The sequence below is a fragment of the Ailuropoda melanoleuca genome, chromosome 11 (genome assembly GCF_002007445.2).
Source record: "Ailuropoda melanoleuca isolate Jingjing chromosome 11, ASM200744v2, whole genome shotgun sequence".
Lineage (NCBI taxonomy): Eukaryota > Metazoa > Chordata > Mammalia > Carnivora > Ursidae > Ailuropoda > Ailuropoda melanoleuca.
Genome location: NC_048228.1, coordinates 7,405,742 through 7,431,480, shown reverse-complemented (window position 1 = coordinate 7,431,480; position 25,739 = coordinate 7,405,742). Strand labels below are relative to the sequence as shown.

Genomic DNA, 25,739 nt, shown 5'->3' with positions numbered 1-25,739 from the left:
TATTTAAGTAGTATCTTCACACATCAGGGAATTCCAGAAAAAAACCCAATACTGGGAAAATTCACCAGTACCACCAACAGTTCTGATTATCTAGCTGTCTGTATGGGAACCGTGGACTCTGAACTCTCTGTGGATGAAATGTTACTATTTCTGCAGCTGTAGGATACAGCCTTCAGGTAACTGAAAGATTACAGTGCTATTAGGGCCAAAATAATCTCTAGATTGTATTTAGTTATTCAAGAAAGATATTTTAAAACATACTATCATAATACAAAATGTATTATTATAATACAAATCAGATGTATCCTTCATTTCTCCATCTACGCACTCCACACATCCTCAGTGAGGGGGGTATCACCTTGAAGAGGGCAAAAAAATGGTTCTCGAAGGATACAAACAATCTTATTCCTTTTATACATAAAGCACAAATATACATACAGTATGTAAACAGATGTACTATATATCTGAGGTATTAAAATTTCATGGTGGGGAGAGATTAAGGAAAAAATATCTAAAAGTTTCCTTGGGGGCGCCTGGGTGGCTCAGTCGTTAAGCGTCTGCCTTTGGCTCAGGGCGTGATCCCAGAGTCCTGGGATTGAGCCCCACATCAGGCTCCTCCGCTGGGAGCCTGCTTCTTCCTCTCCCACTCCCCCTGCTTGTGTTCCCTCTCTCGCTGGCTGTCTCTCTCTCTGTCAAATGAATAAATAAAATCTTTAAAAAAAAAAAGGGTTTCCTTGGAGTGGTAATTTTAAAAAGCTTGTGTTATTTGGAAATAAATCAAGTAAGGTTAAGAACAGAGACCTTCACATAATAAAATACCAAATCACAGCATAAGCATAGTATTTTAAGATATACTGCCTGGGTGTCCTGCTTCATTGGAGTGACCCAATTAGAGGCTGTCGTGAGACAGAGGGATTAGGTATGGCCAAGTACTGTTTTCAAACAGAGCTCTCCCCAAGTCGTAAGTCAAATATTCTTTTCATTACAAAGGACCACTGAAAGCCTCCTCTATTGAAAGGAGCTCCCAATGGCTACGCTAACTAAGACAGATGCAAACATTCTCAAGGCTCCTCATTTATCACTTAGTCTCACAGAGAAGCTCTCTCTCTTCAGTGGAGCTGGCCCTAAGCAGGAGCCAGTGACACCGCTTGGGTGATATCGAAACACACTTTTTAGGAGACTATGTACTGTGGCAAAAAAAAAAAAATTTTTTTTTTGACTTGCAGGTAAAACTTTTACCCCTGCTCTTACTGGTCTTATGATTTTGGGAAAGTTAAATCCTCTCTACACTTCATTTGTGTCATCTTTAAAATGAACACTTTATCTGACCTGCCTCCCACACAGGACGGAAGGAAGAACAAAATGATGAACCATTCAAAAGCACATGTGAAAGTCTTCTTAACTGGTAATGACAATATCAAAGCGACAGGCCATGTTTTAAAGTTTATTTTCTGGGGCGCCTGGGTGGCTCAGTCGGTTAGGCATCTCACATCGGTTCAGGTCATGATCTTGGGGTTCTGGGATCCAGCCCCACATTGGGCTCCACGCTCAGTGGGGAGTCTGCTTGTCCCTCTCCCTCTCCCACTGCCCCTCGCTCCGTTCATGCTCTCGAGCTCTCTCAAATAAATAAAAATCTTAAAAATAAATAAATAAAAATAAAAAGTTTATTTCCTACGTATACCCAGCACCCAGATCTTGGTTTCTAAATACTATTCCTCACTAAAAGGAACCAGGACTCCTTGGGAAAACAACCGATTCCAGGTTTGAAGCAAGGAAAGTACAAGGTGAGGTCAGAATATCTTGTGCCAAAACGCACAGAAGTGCTCCAACACTGATGGGGCCATTTCCAAAGTGCACAGAATCCCAGTAGCCAGTAAATAAGAATAATAACAGAAACACGATACAGCACACTGGGTATCAAAAGGATACCCAGGAGTCCACAGTGCTGCTAAAGGCGGGAGGGGGGGAGGAGAAGCTCTTCTTAGCTTCCCTGCAAAAGCCAGCTAATAAATAAATGCAAAGGAATGGAGATTAGAAAAACTACACTGCAACCCCAGATGTAATGACTGAATCAAGCAAGAATCATTAATAAATGCAAAAACAACCGAAGGAAAGGCGGATGGAGAACAGAATAGTCACACAATCCCAAGAGCCACCCTAAATACCTATTAAGACAGAGAAAGAGCTGGGAAACGTCACATTAAATTTATAAACTTTGGGGCGCCTGGGTGGCATAGCGGTTAAAGCGTCTGCCTTCGGCTCAGGGCGTGATCCCGGCGTTGCGGGATCGAGCCCCACATCGGGCTCCTCCACTATGAGCCTGCTTCTTCCTCTCCCACTCTCCCTGCTTGTGTTCCCTCTCTCGCTGGCTGTCTCTATCTCTGTCGAATAAAGAAATAAAATCTTAAAAAAAAAATTTATAAACTTTAACATTATTGATAACAGGACAACTGGACATTTTGTCTGCCAACGTGACAGGAGGGAAGTATACCAATGTTACCTTGACAGCTTTCTTATCAAACATGCTTAACTTAAATCTGATCTTGAGGAAATAATCAGACTAATCAAAATGTAGCCAAGTCTATTCAAAAATACCTATGTAATAAAAGAGAAAAGAAACATCATAACCAAATGTAATACACAAACTTCGCTTGGAACCGGGATTAAAACACACACACACACACTTCTAACCGTTGTATTTTTTAGACAATTAGGAAAATTTGAAAATGGACAGTATATTATATAATACTGAATCAGTACTCAATTTTTTGGATAGATTAATGGTATTAAGAGAATATCCTTGATTATAGGAGATACACAGGGCAGTATTTAGGAGTAAGCTGCATGATGCCTGCAACTTACCTTCAAATGATTCAGAAAAAATACATAAATATGGGTATACGAAAGTTCATTATACTATCTTTTTAGCTTGGTATGCTTGAAATATTTAAAAATAAAAGGTTGGGGAAGGGGTACTTTTTTCCCCTTAGAAAACCTGTATGTTCTATGGGATCCTTTCAGTAAATAAGAGAAAGATGGCTGGTTTACCTAAAAATCCTCAGGTGGGAAAATGTTAATATTTTATCTTGAGGATTTTTTTCTGTTTTTCATTTTCCCCCAATTTTTTATTACAGTAAAATGCATGTAACATAAAATTTACCATCTGAGCCATTTTCAAGTGCACCATTCAGTGGTGTGAAATACATTCACACTGTTGGGCCACCACCACCACCAACCACCTGTGACACTCGTTCCATCTGGCAAAACTGAAACTCCATACACATTAAACACTAACTCTCCTTTCTCCCTTTCCCCCACCCCTGGCAACTACCATTCTACTTTCTGTCTATGATTTTAACTACTCTAAGTATCCCATATAAGTGGAATCACGTAATTTTAGTTTTATTTTATTTATTTGAGAGGGAAAGAGAAAGATGAGCAGGGGCAGAGGGAGAGGGAGACAGACTCCTCGCCGAGCCCGACGCAGGGCTCGATCCCAAGACCCTGGGATCATGACCTGAGCTGAAGGGAGACGCTTAACCAACTGAGCCACTCAGGTGCCCCAATTTTAGCTTTTAGTGACTAGCTTTTTTTGAGGCTTTCTTCAAGAATCAGTTTACAAGCTGGTCAAACTACCAATAAAAACAAAATTCTTAGATTCTTACAGTTAAGGTATGAAGATGACCTTCCCGTTAAAGGCTCTGGTTCTGCTTTAGTGGCTGTAAAGCTGACATAAAAAGATTTCCTGTAACACTATGGACCTAGAACTGCATTTTGACTCAGGAAAATTTCTATCAGCAGTTGACAGTCCAAATATCAACACTATAACCTGAACTGGTCCTCCTCTTCCCCAAACCAGGCTATATACCAACCTCCAACAAGGACATTTAGTATGTCTAAAAACTCTAGGTATTGGATTTTCCTACAACAAATGGATAAATAGATTTAAATACTATTGTTCCGTTGATTTCATGGTGGAAACTAGGATAATTACGGAAAGCACACCAAATAACAAAATATTATCAGTAGCCTTTTGTGTTTATAAGAAGTCCCAACTGGTTAGATATATCCCCATATTTTAAAGATACCACACTGGCTGTTCCCGCTTCTAGAATGTTCTCTCTCTCCCATCCATCCTTGTTTTTAAGCTTACTTTGTGCCAGGAACTGTTCTTAATATTTTGTACAGATTAACCTAAGAACCCTATGAAGATGGTACTAGTGTTACACCCTGATGTTAAAGAAAAAGACTTAAAGAAATTAATCAATTTTATAAAGATCAGAGTTAGTAAACATGGATATGGGATTTGAACTCAGACAACTGGACTCCAGAACATGCTCTTTTAACCACTATCACTCCTACTACATGCAGGTGTTAGGGGCACAGTGGTCAATAAGACAAAAGTCTCACTGGTGAGAGAGAGAGAGAGATGATCAATAGTAAACAGACACAAGACACACCATGATTTCAGTAGCAAGAAGTACTACGAAGGAAAATGAAGGTTGGTAGGTATGGGGGCTGATAGGGAGGTGAGAGGAACAGGAGGAACTCTTAGGTTAGGTACTCAGGAAAGGTCTGTCTGCAGAGGACATTTAATTAGAGATCTAAGCAGGCATGTTGAGAGATCTCGGGGGGGTGAGGGGTGGTAGTGGTGATGATTCCAATCGAAACAGAATTAACAGCAAGTACAATGGTCCTGAGAGGGAAAGGAGCCTGGTGTGTTTAAAAAAAAAAAACAAAACAAAACAAGGAAACTTGTGTGGATTCAATGAGGAGCGAGAGGGCTCGGAGATGCAGTTGTGAAGGAGGCAGACAGGGACTGGGTTATGGACGGCCTTATGGGACATGGTTAAGACTGGATTCATTTTAAGGGAAGCTACTGGGCAGTTTAGAGCTGGGAAGTAATATGGGTCTAGCACATTTTTTTTTAATTTCCTTATAAAGATTTTATTTATTTGACAGAGTGAGAGAGAGCACAAGCAGGGGGAGCAGCAGGCAGAGGGAGAAGCAGCCCCACCAGGACCCTGGGATCATGACCCGAGCCAAAGGCAGTTACTTAACTGACTGAGCCACCCAGGTGCCCTAGTAAATGTTTTAAAAACATCACTCTCTATGGAGGAAAGCCTGGGGACAGCAGTCATGACGCTGTCACAGCAGTGCTGAGGGAAATGGTGGTAGGTGGCCTAGGGTATCAGTAGTAAAGGTGGTGAACTGAGAATGGAGCTGGTGTATGCTTTATAGGAAAAGAAAATACAACTCACTGATGATGTGGTCATGGGGTATGAGAAAAAAGGGGAAACTGAGGCTGGCTCTTGGATTTTGGGCCTGAGCTGGTTGCCAGTCAGCTATACAGCTGTCAGGTCATAGCTGTGTGTCAGCGTCTTGAAGACAGGGCAGAGGACTGAGAAAACGCTACTGGGTTTGTCACCATGGAGATCTCTGGTGGCCCTGAGAAGAGTGGCTTCAGTGTGGTGATGTGGAATAGGAGTCTGACTAGAGCGAGTTCAAGCAAGAATGGGGAAAAGAAACAACAGAAGAACAATAAAAAAAATAATAATAATGGGGGTGGATGAGTGGGAAATAATACAGCAAACTCTTTCAAGGAGCGTTTCTATAAGCAACAGAGAAATGGAATGGTGGCTCTCGGGCAACATGGGAGTGTTTTGAAAGTGGTAAAACAAAGCCATGCTCGAATGGAGGTGTTCGAGAGAAGGGTAAATGCACGGTGAGTTCTTGAGAGGGAGCTGGAAGATGGAATGCAGGGAAAATGGGCGGGGCTAAGGTAGGAGCAAGGCCAGTCCAACCACCACCAGAAGGGAAGGATGCATGATGGATGCACAAACTATAAGTGGGTAGAAAAGGAGGTTTTCTTAGGATCACTTCTTTTCCCTCAGTGCAGCAAAATGGAGGTCATCAGCTGAGAGCAAGGAAAGGCCACCTTTCATTCCCAGAGTCTCCTGATTGTAAACTTTCAGAGCATCTCGCATTTTTCCCTGACAGCATTTGTCACAAATATATCCTAAAACTATTGGTGTGACTATTCATCTAATGGCTACCCTGTCCACAGCTGTGAACTTCCCGAGGCTAGGGATCTGCCAGTCACCATGGAATCACCAGCATCTGGTGCATATCTGTCTTCCAGATCAGATACACAAAAACACACTAAGCTCCTAGTGGAAGTTCTCAAAAGTGACCATCTTGTAAATCAGGGTTGGCACACTACAGCCTATGCAACAAATCCAGCCCCCTATTTTTTGTAAATGAAGTTTTTACTGGAACATAGCCACACCCATGCCTTTGCACACTGCTGCTATTTAGCTGTGACAGTGGGGTTGAGCAGTTGCAGCAGAGACCATGGGACCCACGGAGCCTGAAATATTCACTATCTGGTCCTTTACATAAAAGGTTTGCCAACCCCCATTCTAGATCAGTGGCTCTCAGAGGTGGGTGCTGGTCCAGAATAATCAGCATCACCTGGGAACTTATCAGAAATGCAAATTACAGGGTATCTGGGTGGCTCAGCTGGTTAAGCGTCCCAGTCCTGATTTCAGCTCAGCTCATGATCTCAGGGTCCTGGGATCAAGCCCCACGTCAGGCTCTGTGCTGCTTAGAATTCTCTTTCCCTTTGCCCCTTTACTTCTGCCCTCCCCCATCTCTCTCTCTAAAAAAAAGAAGAGAGAGAAGAGAAGAGAAGAGAAGAGAAGAGAAGAGAAGAGAAGAGAAGAGAAGAGAAGAGAGAAAAGAGAAAAAAGAGAAAAGGAAAGGAAAGAAAAGAAAAGAAAAATGCAAATGATCAGGCCCTTCCCCAGACCTCCGGAACCAGAAACTCTGGAGGTGGGCCCAGCAAGCTCTGTTCTCATGAGCCCCCAGGGAATTCTGATGCACATCAGTTTTAAACCACTCTTCTGGGTAATGCGTAGGGAACGGTGGAGCTAACAAGACAGGTAAGGCATTTATTTTAGGTGAGTTTACGTTCCCACGGAAGAACCAAACAGGCACAAAGACAACTACAGACTGTCATTATTAACCTGTGAGAGCTGGCCTGGGGTGGGCGGGGGAAGAAGCGCCTATGAGCGCAGGTCTGAAGGAGTCACACACGACGAGCAAGGACTCTGGTGTTGGGAAAGTGCAAAAGCCCAGAGGTGGGGACACACTCGGCATGTTCAAGGAACAAAAAGTCCAAAACGCTTGCAGCGTGGGAATGTTAAGAGATGAAGTCAGAGAGGCAGGCAAGCAGCCAGCACACGGAACACTCTAGAGGCTATGGTAAGGTCAGGGCTGAAAGCACCACGGGAAGCAACCACAGGCCACTGACAGGATCTGACTTTTGTTTTTACAAGATGATGCTGGTTGCTATGCGGACAGAGGCTTACGGTCCAGGACAGAAGCGAAGAGACAAGGTAGGAAGGCCAAGAGAGGCTGGTGCCACACTGGAGCATCTCCAAGGTGATGCTGGGATTTAAGGTGAAATCAACATCACCATTCTTGTTTCTTGTTAGGTCTGTTTTTGACATTAGAGACTTGGCTCCTTTTGCTAATATTGCCTTCCTCTTTTAAGGGCAGATTATAATTAGCAAGCAACAGCTGGAAGGGAGGTAGCCACACCCTGGTTCTTGTCAGCAGCTAACCTTGCTCCCCACCTGCTGCAATGTGAAGACGCAGCCTTCGACCTCTCCCCCCAAGGATCCAACACCTCTTCTTAGAGCTGAGTGGCTCCTATTTTCTCACAGTCCCCCAGGGCCTTCTTGGTCTCACTTTCCAACCATGATCCACGTGAGAGCATTCATCACCTTTCGGGCCGTACACACAGGGTTTATCCCACCCACAAACTGATTTGTTGATTCTACCTCCAGAGTCTTTCCCTCTCTCCTTTGTCCCTGCCTTTGGAAAGTATAGTTTCTCATTTAGTCCATACAGCAACTTCCCAACTGGGTCACTGGGCTTTGAACTTGCCTCCTTCCAACTCAAACTTTAACCATTTCTAAAAGGTGAATCTAATCATGCAATCCTCCTGTATGAAATCATTTGGCAGCTTCCCATCACACTCAGGATAAAATCCCAACTCCTTAGCATGCCATCATGTGGCCCGATTCCCCCAGTCCTCCTCGTCTGTCACCTCTCCCTGGCACACAGCTGCTGTTCTGACCACCTCGGGTTACTCACAGTTCGTGGGACCTGACATGCTGCTTCTCTCACCCTGCCCTTCTTCACTTGGATAAATTCCCAGCTGTACTCTGGGACTCTGCCCTTGGTTCAGGGTCTCCTCCTTCAAACACCCTTCCCCACCCTCCCCCTGTGCACACGACTATCATCGCACACCTCATATTACACTGGAATCATCTGTGTCACCCTAGAAATGGTCAGTCAGATCTTGGCAACTTTTCCACCAGTTTCTCCAAAAGCACAGAAATACAAAGCACCCTGAGGGACAGAGTATAAGCCCCGAAGCATACCAACCCAAGTATAACATTTTTCTCAAGTTCCAAATTTCATATCATAAACTCACAGGGGGGAAAAAAGAGACTCACGTAGATTTTGTATTCTACTCCATAATACACAATTGTGTCATTTTTCAATATAAAAAATGTCATGTCCAAATGACCATTAAGACTGATAGCCCACTCCAGAAAAGTCTTCTGCTTTATCCTATGTCACCTCTAGCACACCACGAATACTCTGGGTGGAGAAGAGCAGCAATTCAGGGAAAAAGAGAAGCTAAATTGAGTTACTGAAAGCTTTGTAGAAATTCAGTTCCCACCCATATGAAGGGAACTATACTATTTCATTTTAAAAACTGTCAGATTATATGATAAAAAGATTGAAAACACAGCTAAGGTAAACTCAACTTATACTAGACAAGTCTTTATTTAAATAAAATGTGGCATAAAGTAGGGGGTAAAGACCCTGTTTAAGATAGAATTTTGATAAACAGAAAAGGGAACAGAAGCAAAAGCTTTAAATGAATCAAGTTCATGCAGAAATACATTAAAAAAAGATTTGGTTTGCAAACATCTTCCGAAGAAAAAGGAATAAATAAAAGTCAAGACCAGACTTAATTAGCACCACCCTGTTTCACTTTTCCTTCTTCCCACATCAGAGAGAAATCACACTCTTAAAAGATGGTTTCAGCTTTTATTGAACAAGGACTTTATTATCTAACATTACAAACTAACTCTCCCTTTCTGAAAAGGTAGATCTTACACTCAAAGACAATCTTCAAGCATTTAATTTTAGAAATTGGGGGAGAAATCCATAGTTCATGAACAAGATTCACAACTTCTTTTTACAGTAATGATGGCAGGAAACCAATACATTTCACAACCTAGAGTGGTTCAAACTAAGTTATCTAGAGCAGATTTCGAAATCTTGGAAAGATGAGATAAACTGGACAATTACGAATACTGCTCCTAATGCAGACTCTGGCTCTGACAGTTTCAGACGAACACTGGCTCTACACTGCACCTGAGGAGGTGTCTTCACTACGGGACATTTCCACACCAGGACACGGCAGCTTCCCTCCTCGCAGGCTTTTGAACAAATCATTAAGGCAAGTCTACAACGGACCAGTCAGGCACAGGGGTACAGCAGCTGACCAGAGGAAATCTATGTAACTCCCTGTAGTCTGACAGCCTTTAATGCAGACATCAGTGTGGCAAACTCTGTGCTGTGCTGTGTCTGTTTTCAGCATCAACCTGCACCTAAAGCACAAGAGGTCACTTCAGGTCACTTCAACGGAATAAACAATCCCCATTCATTGCACTTCCAGTGAATGGAGAAAACAATCTGAAGTGCTAGAAAGGATTAGCGGCAAAAATAAAGGAAAAGCCCTTTGGTTTAGACTTATTAGATGAACAGAATGTCTTTAACTCTTCAGGGAATACCACTGTGGTATACAAAATTATTCTAATTAAGTAGCACTCCTTCACGTTTTCATAATTTTCAGATCATTATATAATTTCAGTAGCACACCTTCTCCATTTTTCTATGATAATAGCTATGAATACTTCAATAATATAATAATGACCATTTCTCTTTGGTCACATAGTATTTAGGCTCAGGGAGAGATCCTGTCAAATTTAAAAACAAACAAAATACTCTAAGCTATACCAATAGCTCAAAAAAGCATGGCACTAGTAGCTTATTTAGTAAAAAAGTCAATGAAGTCACTTTATTCACCCAAAGTTATTTTCTAAGATAAGCATCTGCTCTGAAACACAGGAGGGCACATATGTGGCAATCAATCCAACCTTGGTTCATTTCTTTCAGGTCATCTGACATTAAGGGCTCCTTTAGAGATCTAAACATTTCAGCAATTTGAGGGCACCTAGATTAGCGGATGAAGCACACACACAAGCCTAATTCTTTGGAGTATCAGTGTGGGCACAGTGCTTACCACAACCCACATCTGTAAATGAAAATGCTGTATTACTTTTCATTCTATAATGTCACCTGATCACGAGCAGAAACTCACTCCCATGGTTTAGCGGAAAAGGGAGGCACCTGCTCATAAGAAGACTAAAAGGCCACCATAAAAATGAAAATATGCAGGCCCATCCTATGGTATTTCAAGTTAGGGAAGTGAGACCCCACTTTTGCTACGGAGTTGAAAGCTGAATCAATTATTACTAGTATTAATACAGGTATCCCCTGCATTTTGTAAGTGTGTGTTAAGCCACATTGCTTCTATGAAAGACCCTATGTTAGTACCTGTTTTACTAACCGCAGTGAGCCAGTGTAGAGGTAGCGGGCACACCCCGAACAGCTAGTGGCCCCACCCAGCTCTTTCCCCGGGGAAAGACACACAGCAGCTCAGCATCCAGTCACGAGAGCTCTGAACCGTGTCTGTAGGCATTTGTGCTTTATCTCAATTTATTTTGCACATCCATCAGCAAGGTGTGTCATAAAGTATCAGAAGAGCCTAAGAGAGGTTATTTTTTTGAGTCTGGGAACCCTCAAAAATTTTTTCCATATAAATTAATGGTAATGGCTTCTTCACTTTACCCCATTTTCAGCTTATGAAAGGTTTCACAGAAACACTCTACTTTCAGATAGCAGGGTAAACCTGTCATAGAGAATGAATTTTTTGCAGGAAAGGAACAATTAATATATCTGTTTCTAAGAATCATAAAGAACAACTGGGGGCTTACACAAGATGCACTGAAGTGACCGAAGTAGCCTAGTGAGTTCATTCAAACCACATGGTACAGGATTGTCTCAATTAAGTCCACCCAATATAACATCATTCACCCTAATCTGCCTAATCTATCTAATCTGCCATAAAACCTCAGCTGAAGACTAGAACCCTTCTAGCTAGGAAAGCAAAAATATCCCCGAAGTTAATCAGAAGCAACTTTCTGCGCATTAAGAAAGCATTTTCTTAGAAGCAAAAAAACTAAAAATAAAAAAAAAACTATGATTAAAAATAATGTGTTCTAATTAGGCATAGAGCCCACACGCAAAGGAAAAGAAAACCATATCATCACGATCTTTAAGGCTTCCTTGAACACTACTCGCTATGTTGGCTGCAATTCCACACTGTCTGGAAGACAAGTGTTGGGCAGGTGACTCCGTGACTGAGAGGAGTCGTCAACACGACGTCCATCAGGCAGTATCACATACATCTCTGGATCTTCACACCGCCTCTTAAACAAGTGGCTGATAAGTTCAAGAGATGAGGAAGGATGTAGAAAACTATTCTTTTCTTCCCATTAATATCCATCTTTTTCAGTGGATTCTCCAGTGAGGCAAACTGAGACCACAACATGGTAAAATGAGGTACTGATACAAATGTTCATCAGGACTTCTCTCCTTGCTTGAGCATCTGTGAGCATTACTACTGTTACGCAAAGAATAGTGTATTATACATCATCGCCTTTATTCTCAATCCAACCAAAGTTAACTTATTTCATGATGTCATCAATCTACTGAGAATAAACAGCACAGAGCCATATGCTGTGTCCTTCTCCCCACGTCCCACCTCGTCCCTCTCCACCAAATAACCTCCCTGTGAACTTACACACACCACTCAAAGTGCCATACAAGTGTTCTGTTGGCATTTATGTTGGCATGGTTTTGGTGAATGGTCCAGAGTGTGTGTGTGTGCGCACGTCTGTGCACGTGTGTCTGTGTATGTGAGAAATGATATGTTAAACTTCAAAAAGCAAACTACAAACAAATCCAGAAACGGTGCCAATTTAAAGATTTCAGTATTATGACAAATTTCATACACATACATTCAGAAGAAAAACACAAACAAATCTACTGAAATAGTTCTATGTAAAATATGGTAGAAGAAGAAGATGGGGAAATTCTGCGGAAGGATGCAAAGCTGTGTACTATAAACTATGTCCGAAGACATTTAGTTTTGGCTTATGAAAATTCCAATTATATTTAAAGACGGAACAGACATGGATGAGAAATCCAAAGCTGTGTCCACATAGTCGAATGTTATTAAACTAATGTCTAACATTTATGGGGAACTAATAGACACTTAATTCTGTATATCAAATTCCCCTTTTGAATGTCTGCATAAACCAAGAGGCAGGGCTTTCTGGGTATCAGATTAGTTTACAGGCATTATAAAAACGTAACAAACTTACACCAAACCAAGACCAGTCTGTGTAAGTAAGTGTATTATCTAGGCACCAAGAAAGGAGGAAAGTCTCAGAAAAATAAGGGAGGTCTCAGTGTTTTGTCCAAAATTCCAGAAACTGCCCATTTATGGCATACAAACAAAAGGGAGGTGTTGAAATGTCTACCAGTGTTTTATGTTTTAACAATATCAACATCAGTTAGGATTTGTAGGAACGCAACATTAAAACCATAATGTAAAGAGTAGGAACTCAAGGGCAAGGCTAGAACCAACTCAAATCATGAGCTAACATTGCCTGTTTCCTCCACCAAGATTTCAAGTTTGTCCAGTAATTTACACTGTGGTTTCTCGACCAGCTTTGAGATTGGGTGCCGAAAACTGGCGCCTCATCCTTGGAGGTGTCACAAACTGGCTACAGTGGTTGGGCTTGTCCGTCTGCTTCTGAAAGGAACTGGCTGCACTGCCCTCTAACTGACCTCCAGTGTTATAATTACAGTAAGACTGACGGTGCTGGTGAATATGGCGCTTCGCCTGGAAAGTCTGCAGATCAGCAGTGGGCTGACCACTGTGGGAATTTAATGATTCTGAGGAGGCAGATGCCTGGCAGCGCGTACTTTTCGGTTGGCCATTATTGAGAGAATTGCTTCTCCAGCGTAACTGAGGTGGCTGTTGTTGAGTGTTAATATGCTGCTTGCTAACTTGGATGTGATCTTGACTTCGCATGCCCTGAGAGCCCCATGGTAACTGGGGATCCTTAGAAGTTGCTCTACCCCCTTTTTCTTGGCTCTCCTCTTTATTTCCTTTCCTTCCGTCTTCATCTTTTGGGATTCTAAGCTCTATGACCTCATCTTCTGTTATGATGATATGCGTCCCAGGGCTCCAAGAGTTTCTGTGTTTAGGGTTGCTCTTAAAGGGGAACCGGGGCTTGCGGTTCTCAGGAGGGATGAACCTATGAGGTACGTTCTGCCTACGAAGCTGCTTTGCTATCTCCTGCTGTTGCAGATTCTTAAAGCGGATTTGCTCTTGCCTCATCCAGCGCAGACGTCCGCGTCTGAAAGCTGGATCCCCATTCATCAGCTGGGAAACACGCTCTTCTTTCCCAAGTTCTCCACTGTCCCCTCTGCTTCCGTCATTTTCAGACTTGCTACTGACACCAGCACCAGCAGGCTCCTTTGCTCGGTGGTTTCCCTGGCTTTTCTGTTCCTGAGATCCAATCAGTGGCAAGACTTTCTCCATTTTGAGCATTTTGTTTCTTAGGACTTTTATTTCCTCATCTTTCATGTTATTTTGCTTTTTGACTTCTTGCAAAATATCTTCCAGCTTGTCAATATGAACCTTGAGGTCATCTACATCAGTCCCACCTTTACCACTGGCCATCACGTCTTCAATCTTCTCATCCCCTACACCAACAGTGTCCCAGACATCCCTGGCCACTGCCCTCCAGGAGTCCCGCTCATTGGGATCTTTCTTCCCATACATGGCACAAAGCTCCTTCATCTTAACAATGGCCAAGGCTTCAATCTCCTGCCGACTGTGCCTAAAATCGTTGAGCGCAACCTCATAGCATATCTCTTTTACAGCTTGAATCTTAAGATCTGAGATGGTGACCCACTTGGAATCTTTACTCAGGCGCCTTCTTTGGGGGATTTGATACATTTTAATTGGCTCTCGTTTCTTCCCACTGCTAGGGAGGCCACATTTTTTAACAATCGTTTGCAACTTGCTGGGAGGTAGCTTTTCTCTCAGAGAAGTAATCAGTTTCCAGCTCTCTTCGCAGGACCTCTTGTCAGAATCGTCCCCGCTATCAGAATCCGCGTCCTTTGGAAAAACAAAATCAAAAAATGGCCCCGAAATAACCAAAATTAAAATGTAAAAAAGGAAAATCAAATTGAAGAAAAAAACAAGCAAAAAAGCCTTAACCAAATTTAAAGCCAAAACCAAAAAAAAAGTAAATAAATAAAACTTAAAAAAAAAGAGATAAAACAAAAAACCCCCTAAGTGGTGTGTAAGTTTATCAAGACTTATGTAATATATATATACATATATATATATGGCATTAATATAAAGATTTGCTTTTTTAGTAACACTAACGTGAATTCCCACTTTCTGGCTTAGGTGATGAAATCTGCAATCCAATTTCTTAGGAGGATTGATAAAGTGACCTTTCCCTCTAAGGTCATGTGAAGTTATTAACAAAATGCTGTAAAGTAACACCTCCACTATCCTGTGGAAATGCAGTAAAACCTACGCCCCACACATGCTAACACCCCATGCAGCCATGTCCCCACATTTGCCTTGGTTATTGCTGTTGCTTCTTCCAGAAACTCTTTCCCCCATGAGTGAGCACAGATGCCATACAAGATGTGACGAGCAGGCGGATTAACAAAGGTTAGTAAGGCTGTAGGATGCCACGTTTTGTTTAGCTTTACTAAAAAGAGCAGCCCTAGAAAAAAGTTAGAAGAGGAGAAGGTAGAAAAAGAAGCAGTCAAACAGGGATGATGTTAAAAATGAATCCCTATTAGCAGACCACGTGGGGTTCTTACCAACCAAACTGTGTTTTCTAGAAGACAAGTAAGTTTTGAAACTAGTCCTTCCGGGAGCATATACTGGATTTACTATTTTCTTGTCATGCTAAATCGATGCGCTACATTTGTACAATTAACGTTTGTGATCCAGAGAACAAGGAAGCATAAAAATAGGATCCTCATAATGGCTCTGCTTTTTTGTTTTCACACACTGTAAACCAATAAACACTTCACCTCCAAAATTTTAAGAGGTTTCCAGAACGTAAATTAAGCTAGGCAAATATACTTTCGTTAAACATCATTTAAAATTCCCCAAGTAACATTTTAATAAATATGACCTAAAGATGTTTTCTATCTATGAAAACCCCTGGCATTTCTAGCTATTTGAGGAGTATCACTTTAAGTGACAACTCTTCCTATTAGCACATAAAACAGAAAGATTATATTCTGCTTATGTAAAATAGATCTACTCTAAAATGCTGTCTCTAATTGTCTTTCCGGCTGTTTGCACTTTACCATTTTTTAAAAAAACTTAAGTTGGGCAGTCAGGCTGCTGTTTTACTTCTGTTTTAGGCCCAAGTAAAACAGTAGCCCAGGGGCACCTGGGTGGCCCAGTCAGTTAAGCTCCTGCCTTTGGCTCAGGTCATGATCCCAGGGTCCTAGGATTAAGACCTGAGTTGGGCTCCCTGCTCAGCGGGCAGCCTGCTTTTCCCTCTCCCTCTGCCGCTCTCACTCTCTCAAATAAATCAGTAAAATCTTAAAAACAAAAACAAAACAGCAGCCTGACTGTCCGACTAACTAGTCTTAAAGGGCTATCTGGATAATAATCAGTTGTTCTTAAATAACACAAGCGCATCTTTATAACATGAAAGCAATGCTGGATCTACACGAAAACAATGTTAGATTTAGAATTCCCTGTGGAATTAAGGAAGGCTTAACAAAGAATTTCTATTCAGGAAACAGAAGTTCCCTGGAAAAGAAACTATTCACTTAGAAGAGTAGTTCAGGATAGTCTAGCTAAAAAAAACAAAACAAAACAAACAAAAAAAAACCAAAAAAAAACCTAATACTCTCTTTTACTTGGCTGTGATTACCAAAATTATCTCTAGTAAATGGTATCTTGCTTTCTAGGCCAAAGATTCCTACATACAGTTACTTTCTATGAACAGTTATTTCTAAATAATAACTTTTAACAATAATGACAATAAATTGGTCCCTGAATTTGGAGGTGCTGATCTGTAGTATTTCTGTTGGTCTATAAATGGGCACTAAGTCCATTTATAAGCCCTACCTAGTTGGAAATTTAATAAAAAGCAGAAAGAGCTTAATTTATAGACTCTACTACACTATTATTTTCATTTTTAGTTTAAACCTCAGAATGTCTAATCTGAAGTGATAAAAGAGAACATTAATAGGGGCGCCTGGGTGGCTCAGTCATTAAGCGTCTCCTTTGGCTCAGGTCATGATCCTAGGGTCCTGGGATCGAGCCCCGCATCGGGCTCCCTGCTCAGAGGGAAGCCTGCTTCTCCCTCTCCCACTCCCTCTGCTGGTGTTCCCTCTCTCGCTGTCTCTCTGTCAAATAAATAAATAAAATCTTAAAAAAAAAAAAAAGAAGAAGACATTAATAAGCATTAGAGGAAAAAATGTGTCTGACTCCTAAAAAATGTCGTCTTACCAGTATGTATAAACTAAGTTTTACATAACATAATATACTCTGACTATTCTGACATAACTGACAACTATCACTGTATCCCCACCCCAGCTTCTTTTCTTTTCAAGATTGCTCAAGGATGAAATGAATACTACCTAATCTACGAAATGACAAATATTCTAATCACTGCTTTCATATCACGCTTGAGAGACGGAGATTAGGTCTTTAAACTCTAAAATAAAACACAAATAAATAAGAAAGTCTAATTAAATTAAGTGGCCATAATTTTCACTCTTTTTAAAATACTGTCACATTGGGGGCGCCTCGGCGGCTCAGTCAGTTAAGCATCCAACTCTTGATTTTGGCTTAGGTTATGATCTCAGGGTTGTGACATCAAGCCCCACATCAGGCTCCATGCTGGGCGTGGAACCTGCTTAACATTCTCTCTCTCTCCCTCTGCTCCTCCCCAACCCCCCCATAAAGAAAATAAAGTAAAATAAAATAAAATACTATCATATTGTCTTTATAGAATAGGTTCTCCTTATAGCCCCCATAACACATACTGACTACGATATTAAAAATTCTGTATGCAAAGTCTATGTGCCAAGATGTACACCCTATCTCATGGCAAAAAAGATTTAAAGATATTTAGATTCCCTTATTTCAGGGTTGGAAAAACTACTCAGGTCTGGCCAATTCATGTCACTAAATGAGGCTTCGGTTTTCATTAAATCCCAATGCAAAGGCCTCCTGAAGAGACTCTGCTAGAAGCTTCTGCAGATAGAAGAAAGAAGGTACCTAAAAGACACAGGTGAAAAAAGCAGGCACAGAAAGGACCAGGTGTGTAATAGAGCGCTAACTAGAAGAGAATGTGCAGCAGTGCGACAATATGACGCATTCAGGGAACTATCATAATCGAAAACTCATGAGCCTGAATTCCATTTTTTAATGTTGTCATTATGCAAAAATGATTACATAAAATATTAAATACATATTTACTGAGTAATTATTCCTTTATATCCTGTGTTTTTTCATAGGGTGCATTCAAAATGTATCTGTTGGTCGACCAATACAGGGTCATAAAAATATATTTTCCGTTCAGTATTGTTACTGCTAGATATTCTTCAGGCTAAGGCATTAGAAATCAATTCCTCTGGAGGACAAGAAATCTGAGTGGAACAGACAGTTCGACTTAGGGGAGGAAAGAAACCTTCTTGCTTTAAGTAGCTGCTCTTGAATCCTAGCTTGCTTTCAGATACACAGAACATAGGACATCCAGAACCTGATCACTTACAGACTAAGTATGTCCCCTGGAAACTCAGTATGTCTTAGAGACATTTACTTTCTCTTTATTTGATGGTCATCATCTTTATTTCAGAGCAAAGAATGATCATCAGCTCTTGGTTATGGAGAGCACCAGCCATCATCAGTCTTTCTCACCTGGTTATTCAAAGGCTGGTCTTGGGAGCAGCAGCACTGGCACCACCTGGGAGCTTGTTAGAAATGAAGACTCTCAGGTCCCACCCCAGACCCACCGAATCAGCATCTGCATTTTAATAGGACTCCCAGCTGGTGAAGAAACACTGCTCATACTGGACAGAAAAAAAACTGAAGCAATTCAGAAGCCCCAAGATTAAGCCTCAGACCCATGACTTAACAGGTGTTTAAGAGTGAGCAAGACAGCATTTTTTAGCCTTGGTTTCCTCAACTATAAATTGGAGGTAATATTATTCATTTTATTTACACACACACCTATCAAGGAGGGCTGTTCTGCGAATAAAAAAAAAAAAAGATGGATGTTAAAGCTTCCTGTAAATTATAAAGCACTCTACAAATACAAGGCACTACTGTTAATGATATATACACTTAATGATACCTGTCCTCATCTGATCTGTCACAGACCATCAGAGACATGGTATTAGACTGTACAGTATTAAGATAAAAGGCTCCTCATGTGCCACAAACCTTTCAAGCCCCTAATCACACTGCAGTCAAATCCTTCTCTTTTCATTAAAAACTAAATGTCAACTAGGCCTCGTAAAGGGATTTGAACACTGCTATTATCTTGCCCCAAATACTTGATTTATTCTTTCTTGGACTTCACTATAGCTTCCAAGATAACAAACTGACTGGTTTAACCCACTGCCAGGCCTAAGAAATGAGTGGCCCTGGAAAAGGCAGCTTTTGCTCAAGCCCTTGGCATTTCTGGCTCATTTAGCACCAGCCTTTTTTCTCCAAAGCAGAGCATGACCAGAAGGCTGCAGTTTACACACAGTATTTTAGATGTTATGTTTTATGCTAAGGGAAGAAATCAGTATCCCAGCTTTCGCCCTAATACCTCCTCATCTTACAAGAAGTCTACGAGTCTTAAAAAATCCTGAACTGTATCCACAGTACCCAAAGGTTTATTATATCTTTTTCTTACACATCGAATGAATGCCAGGAAGAAGCTTTTTATAACCCGGGCTTTGTTAACCAAAGCTGGATGGCTTTATAAATGAAAATCTAACTAATGGGTCAACTTATTTATTCATGAGATTCAGTTTCTATCAAACTTAGAGAATCAATTTACATCATAAAATGCTAAACCCGTTAGCATTATAAGCTGCAACCTTAAACCAACTTTTCAGCTGCTCACCCACATCTCTCTCAACCTGGAGAAACCAGGCTTCCTTCTACTGACTGAGTTGGTTGTGTAGACCCTGCTTCCACTGTCATCCCACACGCCACGGAGACCCTTACTGAGAATTCAGACTCCATGCAGGGAACAGAAAAGGATTAACACATGCAACTGTGCAGCAACACTTTTAGACACAGTTTAACTAAAAAAAGAAAAAGAAAAAAAAAAAGTCTGCCCAGCACAAGAAAAATCCCCAAGTCAGCCCAAGAGCAGAGAATTAGTACTATCAGGTGATCAGAAACAAAACCAAGGCAAACACCCACCAAATTCAATACTCAATATAATTATCATTAAAAGAATCATCACTGATGCATTCTCAAAAACCACGATCAAGAGGCAAAGCCTACCAGAAAGGCTCCCACTAGTTCCTCAAAAAGCACTTGGTTTTGCTAGAACTAAAGATTTAACTTTAAGACATAAAAGGCACAAAACTGTACCTTTATGGACACTTTTTCAGGCTAAGGTTACCAGGAGACGTAAGTTCATTCTCCATTAAGGAAATGAGAGAATAGCATATAGTATCAGTGAAAGCTGGACCAGCCATTGGGCGAGTGCTCATCTGTGGAACAGGGAAGGTATGAGAGCAAGCTGCCCTTTTCCTAACAGAGGATTCAGGATGGACTCCTACCAGTCTCTGCTGCTCCAAGAGAAGATCTGCTTCTTCCTTCTCCTTTTTGTATAGGATTTCCATCTCCTGTAGTCTAGAAGGAAAAGGAAAACAAGAGAGGAAAGAATGACTTGTGAAATCACTGGGCTGTTCCATGAGCACTATATACTGTATGTTTAAGAGGTGGTGGTCATGGGGGCCACAGTGTACTTGTGCATTACCTTTTCTCCATCTCCTGCTTCATATCAATCCCTTGTTTTTCCAGAAGCTCTCTCTGGGCAAACGTCCAGTCCACAGGCTCAGAGGGGGTCTCAGCAGAAGGAGTCTTCTCCCGCTCTGCCCGTGCCTGCTCCGGGTGGTTGAAACGAAACACGTGGTTTTTACCCATGATGATACGGTTTCCTAGCACAAAACAGAAAGAGTTAAGAAGCCATTTTTTAAATGTGTACCTATCTAGGTTAATAACCTCACTCTCCCTCCCTTTCCCTAAGGCAAAAAGACAGCTTTTGGAGTTTTACAAGAACAGAAATCCTAATGCTATCATACTTCAGTCTTTACACAAGCAGTCAAAAATTAAAGAGTTGCTCTCACAAACCACGTGTTCTTTACTGAAGACTTCAAACCTTTCCCAGTCTCAGGGGTACCTGGTTGTCTCAGGCTCAGTTGGTTAAGTACTCTTGATTTCAGCTCTGGTCACAATCTCAGGGTCCTGAGACTGAGCCCCATGTGGGGCTCCCCACTCAACAGGGAGTCTGCTTCCTCCTTCTCCCTTTGTCCCCCCCGCAACTTGCATGCATTCTCTCTCAAATAAATGAATAAAATCTTTAAAAAAAAAAAAAAAAAAGGAGGGGGGAGCAAAGGACTTTAAAAAAAACAAAACAAAACAACTTTCCCAGTCTCACCTGAGCGCAGCTGAACAGGCTGGGCCACCCTCTTGCCATTTACGTAGGTTTCTGAGCGTTCACAGGGCTCTAGGGTCACAATAACTAAGAGGAACAAATTAGTATTAGTGTCACAAACCACCAGAATAAAGCAACGGGAAGAAGATGACCGTGAGGATTCAGAGTCACTAGAACACAGTCCTGCAACCAAGTGGCAGAGCATCTACCTGACAGTTCATTTCAGGACATCAAAACCAGGGGCATGGCTAAGAGAAATATTTAAATGAATTTGACAAAACTCAAGTAGATGGGCAATGTTAGTTTTGGTGATATCTGACAGCTCAGTCCATAGAACTGAAAACCATCAGAAATCTTAAGTATAAGATACAGGTACTAACCAGAAACGTAAGATCAAAAGCAGCTAATATTTTGATTACAGGAATGAGTCATATAGCACAAAAATACCATTAGATTATTATTTTGTTGGTAACCCAGGTAAAAATCGAGATTGACTATTTCTTCCCTTTTAGATAAAAATAAGTTCTGGGTTAAGATTAAAGGTCCTTCAAATCTCCCACTACCCAGGATATTTGTTCCTTTCTTACTTGTCTATTAAATAATTAACATTCAAGACCAAGCCTAATTGCCTATGTCCCGCTCAGTTCTTGGCAGTTACAAAAGGGCTCCTTTTGTCCAGGCTATTTTCATGTAAAATAGCTATGTCCGTCCCTGCATTTGTAAGCAGGCCAGGTTTCTCCATTTTCAAATATTAGATTGTACAAGAAAGTATCACTGAGAGAGACGGGGGATAGCAAGCCCTGGGGATTTCTAGTAATATAGAATGAAAAGGTTGTTGGAAAAGCTACGCCAGGAACTCTCACCGTCGCCACTGTTGTTTCTCTCACTCCGGAAGATACAATGCTCTTCTTGAATGTGAGCCCCACTCAGCACGATGTCCTGGCGCCGCTCAGCATCTGCCTGGCCAACCCTGAACACAAGGGAAAGTGTTTCCCAGGGAAATTCAGACACAAAAAGCACTGAAAACAATGAACCTCTTTCTCCCAAAGAATATTCTTTGGTATGTACAAAAAAGATATCGCTTCTATCAGAGGCTTTCAACTGCAAATTTTATTTTCACATATGATCAACCTCCCTACATTAGAATAAGAAACCAAAGAGCAAGGACACATCAATGTAACTCACTCAGCTTTATAAAAAGACACAAGTGAACTAAGCTCCCTAATGAATTCATATAAGAAGTTAGAAAAAAAATTTTTTACTTAGGGTTTTTAGGGAAAACTACATGTTAACTGGTTCAGATGGCTAAAGCACTTACATAATTTGGGAAGACAGGATAGTTGTAACTATTTCAGACACGGAAAACAGCAAATCATTACAACAAATTTTTCAACAAGCAACTTCCCTGTAGTTATTCAATCATTTAAGAGAACAGAAAACAGTAAGTGACCAAAATAAACAAATATACCTTGTAATTCCATCTTTGATGTAATAAAGCAGGCATTCGGACATTAGTGGGTCCTCATTGAGGTTAACAAGATGTGGGGTCTGAAAAAGGGTACAGATGATCAATTTGGAGCACGTACCACTGAGCGGGTGGTGACAGTACAATGACCTATAGGAGGCCAGTAGCTTCCTGGATTATCCACAGTCCCCAGAAGAGGGATGTCTTTTATTCCTAGTTCCTAGCTGCAATTCCACTACAAAAAGAAAACACTCTCTTCAGGCTTTCGCTAACTGTACTAATATATTCTATTTAAAAACATGAGTTCAGGGATAAAGAACAAGATCCAATTCTTGATTAAGGTCAAAGCATGAAGAATACAAAAGAAAAATAAGGAGAGGACGATTCTCTGGATGGGTTAATAATAATTTTTGTAACTATCTGGACAAAAATCTTGAAGGGTAACAAAATATCCCACCCCAACATTTGCCACTTTGACATATTATTTTGAGCTGAAGGCACCTGAAAAACAGCAAACACAGGGAGATGCTTTTTTTGAACCCCCTCTCCTGCCTGAAGACAGGTCCTCCTAAATGGCCTCGGCTGTCATGCCCCCTTGGGAGTCCATCAACCAGGGAGGAGGGACTTATATACCGGGAAAGGAAACCAGAAGTCGACACCACACTCAGACAGACTTTGTCACAAACGATCACACCTCCCATCTATTCTCCTAAGGGCCCCTTCATCTTTCCTGAAAATCATTTATTGCCACCTGAGAGGCCTACATCCCCACTCCCCATACTAGGATGGTATTTGAGTCTGAATTCTAAGCCATCTTGGGGAGTCACTCACTTTCCCTTGGGTAGCTCCCACACATACATGAGGCAGACAAGTTAATAAGCTTATTTTTCTTTTTCTCTTATTGACCTTTTATTACAGGGCTCTCAGCCAAGAACTCAAAATAGTAGAGGGAAAATTATCTTCCTACAATCTCCAGAAATACTTAATTTTTCATTTACTTTATAAAAATGCTTTATTTTTAAAATTTTTTCAAGATTTTATTTATTCATGAGAGAGAGAGAGAGATAGTGATAGAGAGAGCACAAGCAGGGGGAGAGGCGCAGAGGGAGAGGCAGACTCCCTGGCAAGGAAGGAGCCCAATGCGGGGGGGGGGGCACCTCCATCCCAGGATCCTGAGATCATGACCTGAGCTGAAGGCAGACACTTAACCCACTAAGCCACCCAGGCACCCCTATAAAAATGCTTTAAAAAATGGGGTGACTGGGTGGCACAGTCAGTTGAGCATCCAACTCTTGGTTTTGGTTCGGGTCATGATCTCAGGGTTGAGGGATCAAGCCCCGCATTGGGCTCTGTGTTCGGTATGAAGTCTGCTTAAGATTCTCTCACGTCCTCCCCCTAAAATAAATACATCTTAAAAAAAAAAAAAAGTCCCCACATCCCCTGGTATTTCCCTCTATAATTTTTATCATTTCTTCCATGGTCCCAGTTATTGTCTTTAGTTTATTAGTCTTTACCTTAAAGAAGAAATTAAAATTACTGACATTCAACAATATATACTTCTTGTAAAAATCCTCTTTATCTAACTCTAATATTTCTAAAATCTTTGAAAAACCAACCTTCTTTGGTGAAAATACCCCACTGGAATCCAAAAATAAGTCACATGGTCTTGGGGTCAAAATCTACTCAAGACAGTGCCAGCAAATGTGGAAAAATGAAAGAAGAATCAGATGAGAGGGTTAAGAACAGGTAATGAGAAAGATGATTAAACAGAAATTAGAAAAAGTTCTACATCAGCATCTGTGTCTGTAGTTTAAGAGCTCTGCTGGTTTGAGAAAGTCAAGGCCCTCTGTGGGCAATGTTCTTTAAAGCCCATCATGATGCCTCAGTAAAAGGGAATCCTGGAAACAGGGTTTGCCTGTTTACCCCCTGCCTTAAAAGTATTTCCCTCCAAGTTTTATGGAGATACGATTGACAAGTAAAGACTGTATACAATTAGGCTGTACAACATGATTTTTTAAGGTGTCGAATGTATCAATTTAATATTCATATACATCATGCAATGGTTACCACAATCAAGTTAACACATCAGAAACAGGTTCTAAAACTGAATTTAGATGTGGCCAGTGGTGTATCCCTTCCTTTCCTGAGGAAGTCTAGAAAGTTAAAACAAGATGCATAAAATTAAAGTAAGAAAATGCTTTGAAACAGAGATCTCAGTGTGGAATTCCATGCTGTTTATATCACAACACTTACATAAATTATTTATGACTTGTGTTAAATGCCATAGTTTTACAAGTCGTTACAAAAATTTTCCATATAGTTCTTAACACTCAAAGATGTTGTAAAGTCTCAATATACACAAAGGCACAAACCTGATCAAACCTATAACTGCTAAAATCTCTATAATCCTAAGTATGCTATCTCAATAAATAATGTCTACCTGAAGGAAACACTATTAAACTGAAAATCACAGACCGCTGGTAATACAGGCACACAAAATACTGTTTTTATGATTCTAGCTCTACAATGTGTACCGAAAATGTCTTTAAAACAATCTTCTTTGTTGAAAATAATGCAATGGAATTCTTAAAAAAAAGTTACGTGACCTTGACAGAAAAAGCAAACCTAAAGAATCCTAGTAAAAACCACGAATATTTCCTATCCCACAAAAACAAAAATGGAAACCCCCGTGCCCATTCTATGCCAACCTAGAGAGATCATCATCAGACCCTGCAGAACACTGTAAGTCTCTGATAGCCAAGCTGGGGTCATCTGAAATGAAGAACTATTTATTACCAGCATGAATATATTTGCTTTGTAAATCAATATATGTTCTCTTATTGTCATATAAGCAGCACACAAAAATAATCACCTTATAATAGTTTTCCAATATCTAAGAATAACTAGGAAGCAACTTAGTAAAACAAAACAAAACAAAAACAAAAAACCCCAAAAAACAAAACCTACCTTACTATTCTAATTAGCTACAAGGTATCTACTACCTGACAACTAAGACTACGTAAGTGTGAGGGTAACTACTGGAGTCATTAAAAAAAAAAAAACTAAGAAAGGAGCAGAGGAGGCTAGAAGGGTGAGGACAGGAATTGCTTTTACTCAGTTATAATGGTTGTCTGTAACACAAACTACAGCAACAAACTTGCGTGGTATTTTTCTACACAAACCTGAACAGCTGAAATTGCTTCCAAAGAGTTACAAATCAGGGCTGCTGGCATCTGTGGGAAAATCTACATGGAAAGAGTAGCCAAACTGAAGCAAGGTATGCTAGGAAAGAGGCTGGGAATTTAAGAGAAAGCAACAAT

At 40.9% G+C, this 25,739-nt stretch overlaps 1 protein-coding gene across 11 annotated transcripts in view; it reads right to left on the bottom strand.

Annotated features, from left to right (window-relative positions):
* KIF1B (kinesin family member 1B) overlaps nt 1-25,739 on the bottom strand; it is a 121,710-nt gene that overhangs the window by 44,215 nt on the left and 51,756 nt on the right. For 10 of the 11 annotated variants that reach the window (XM_019808121.2, XM_019808122.2, XM_019808125.2 and 7 more), the window contains 5 exons: nt 22,423-22,502; nt 21,818-21,924; nt 20,958-21,041; nt 20,277-20,457; nt 20,077-20,149 (listed from right to left, as the gene is read on the bottom strand). In XM_019808121.2, the coding sequence (XP_019663680.1) occupies nt 20,077-20,149; nt 20,277-20,457; nt 20,958-21,041; nt 21,818-21,924; nt 22,423-22,502 (525 nt within the window). Of the gene's footprint in view, nt 1-12,925; nt 14,411-20,076; nt 20,150-20,276; nt 20,458-20,957; nt 21,042-21,817; nt 21,925-22,422; nt 22,503-25,739 lie in introns of those variants that run through there. The other variant, XM_011234993.3, reaches the window with a different exon arrangement.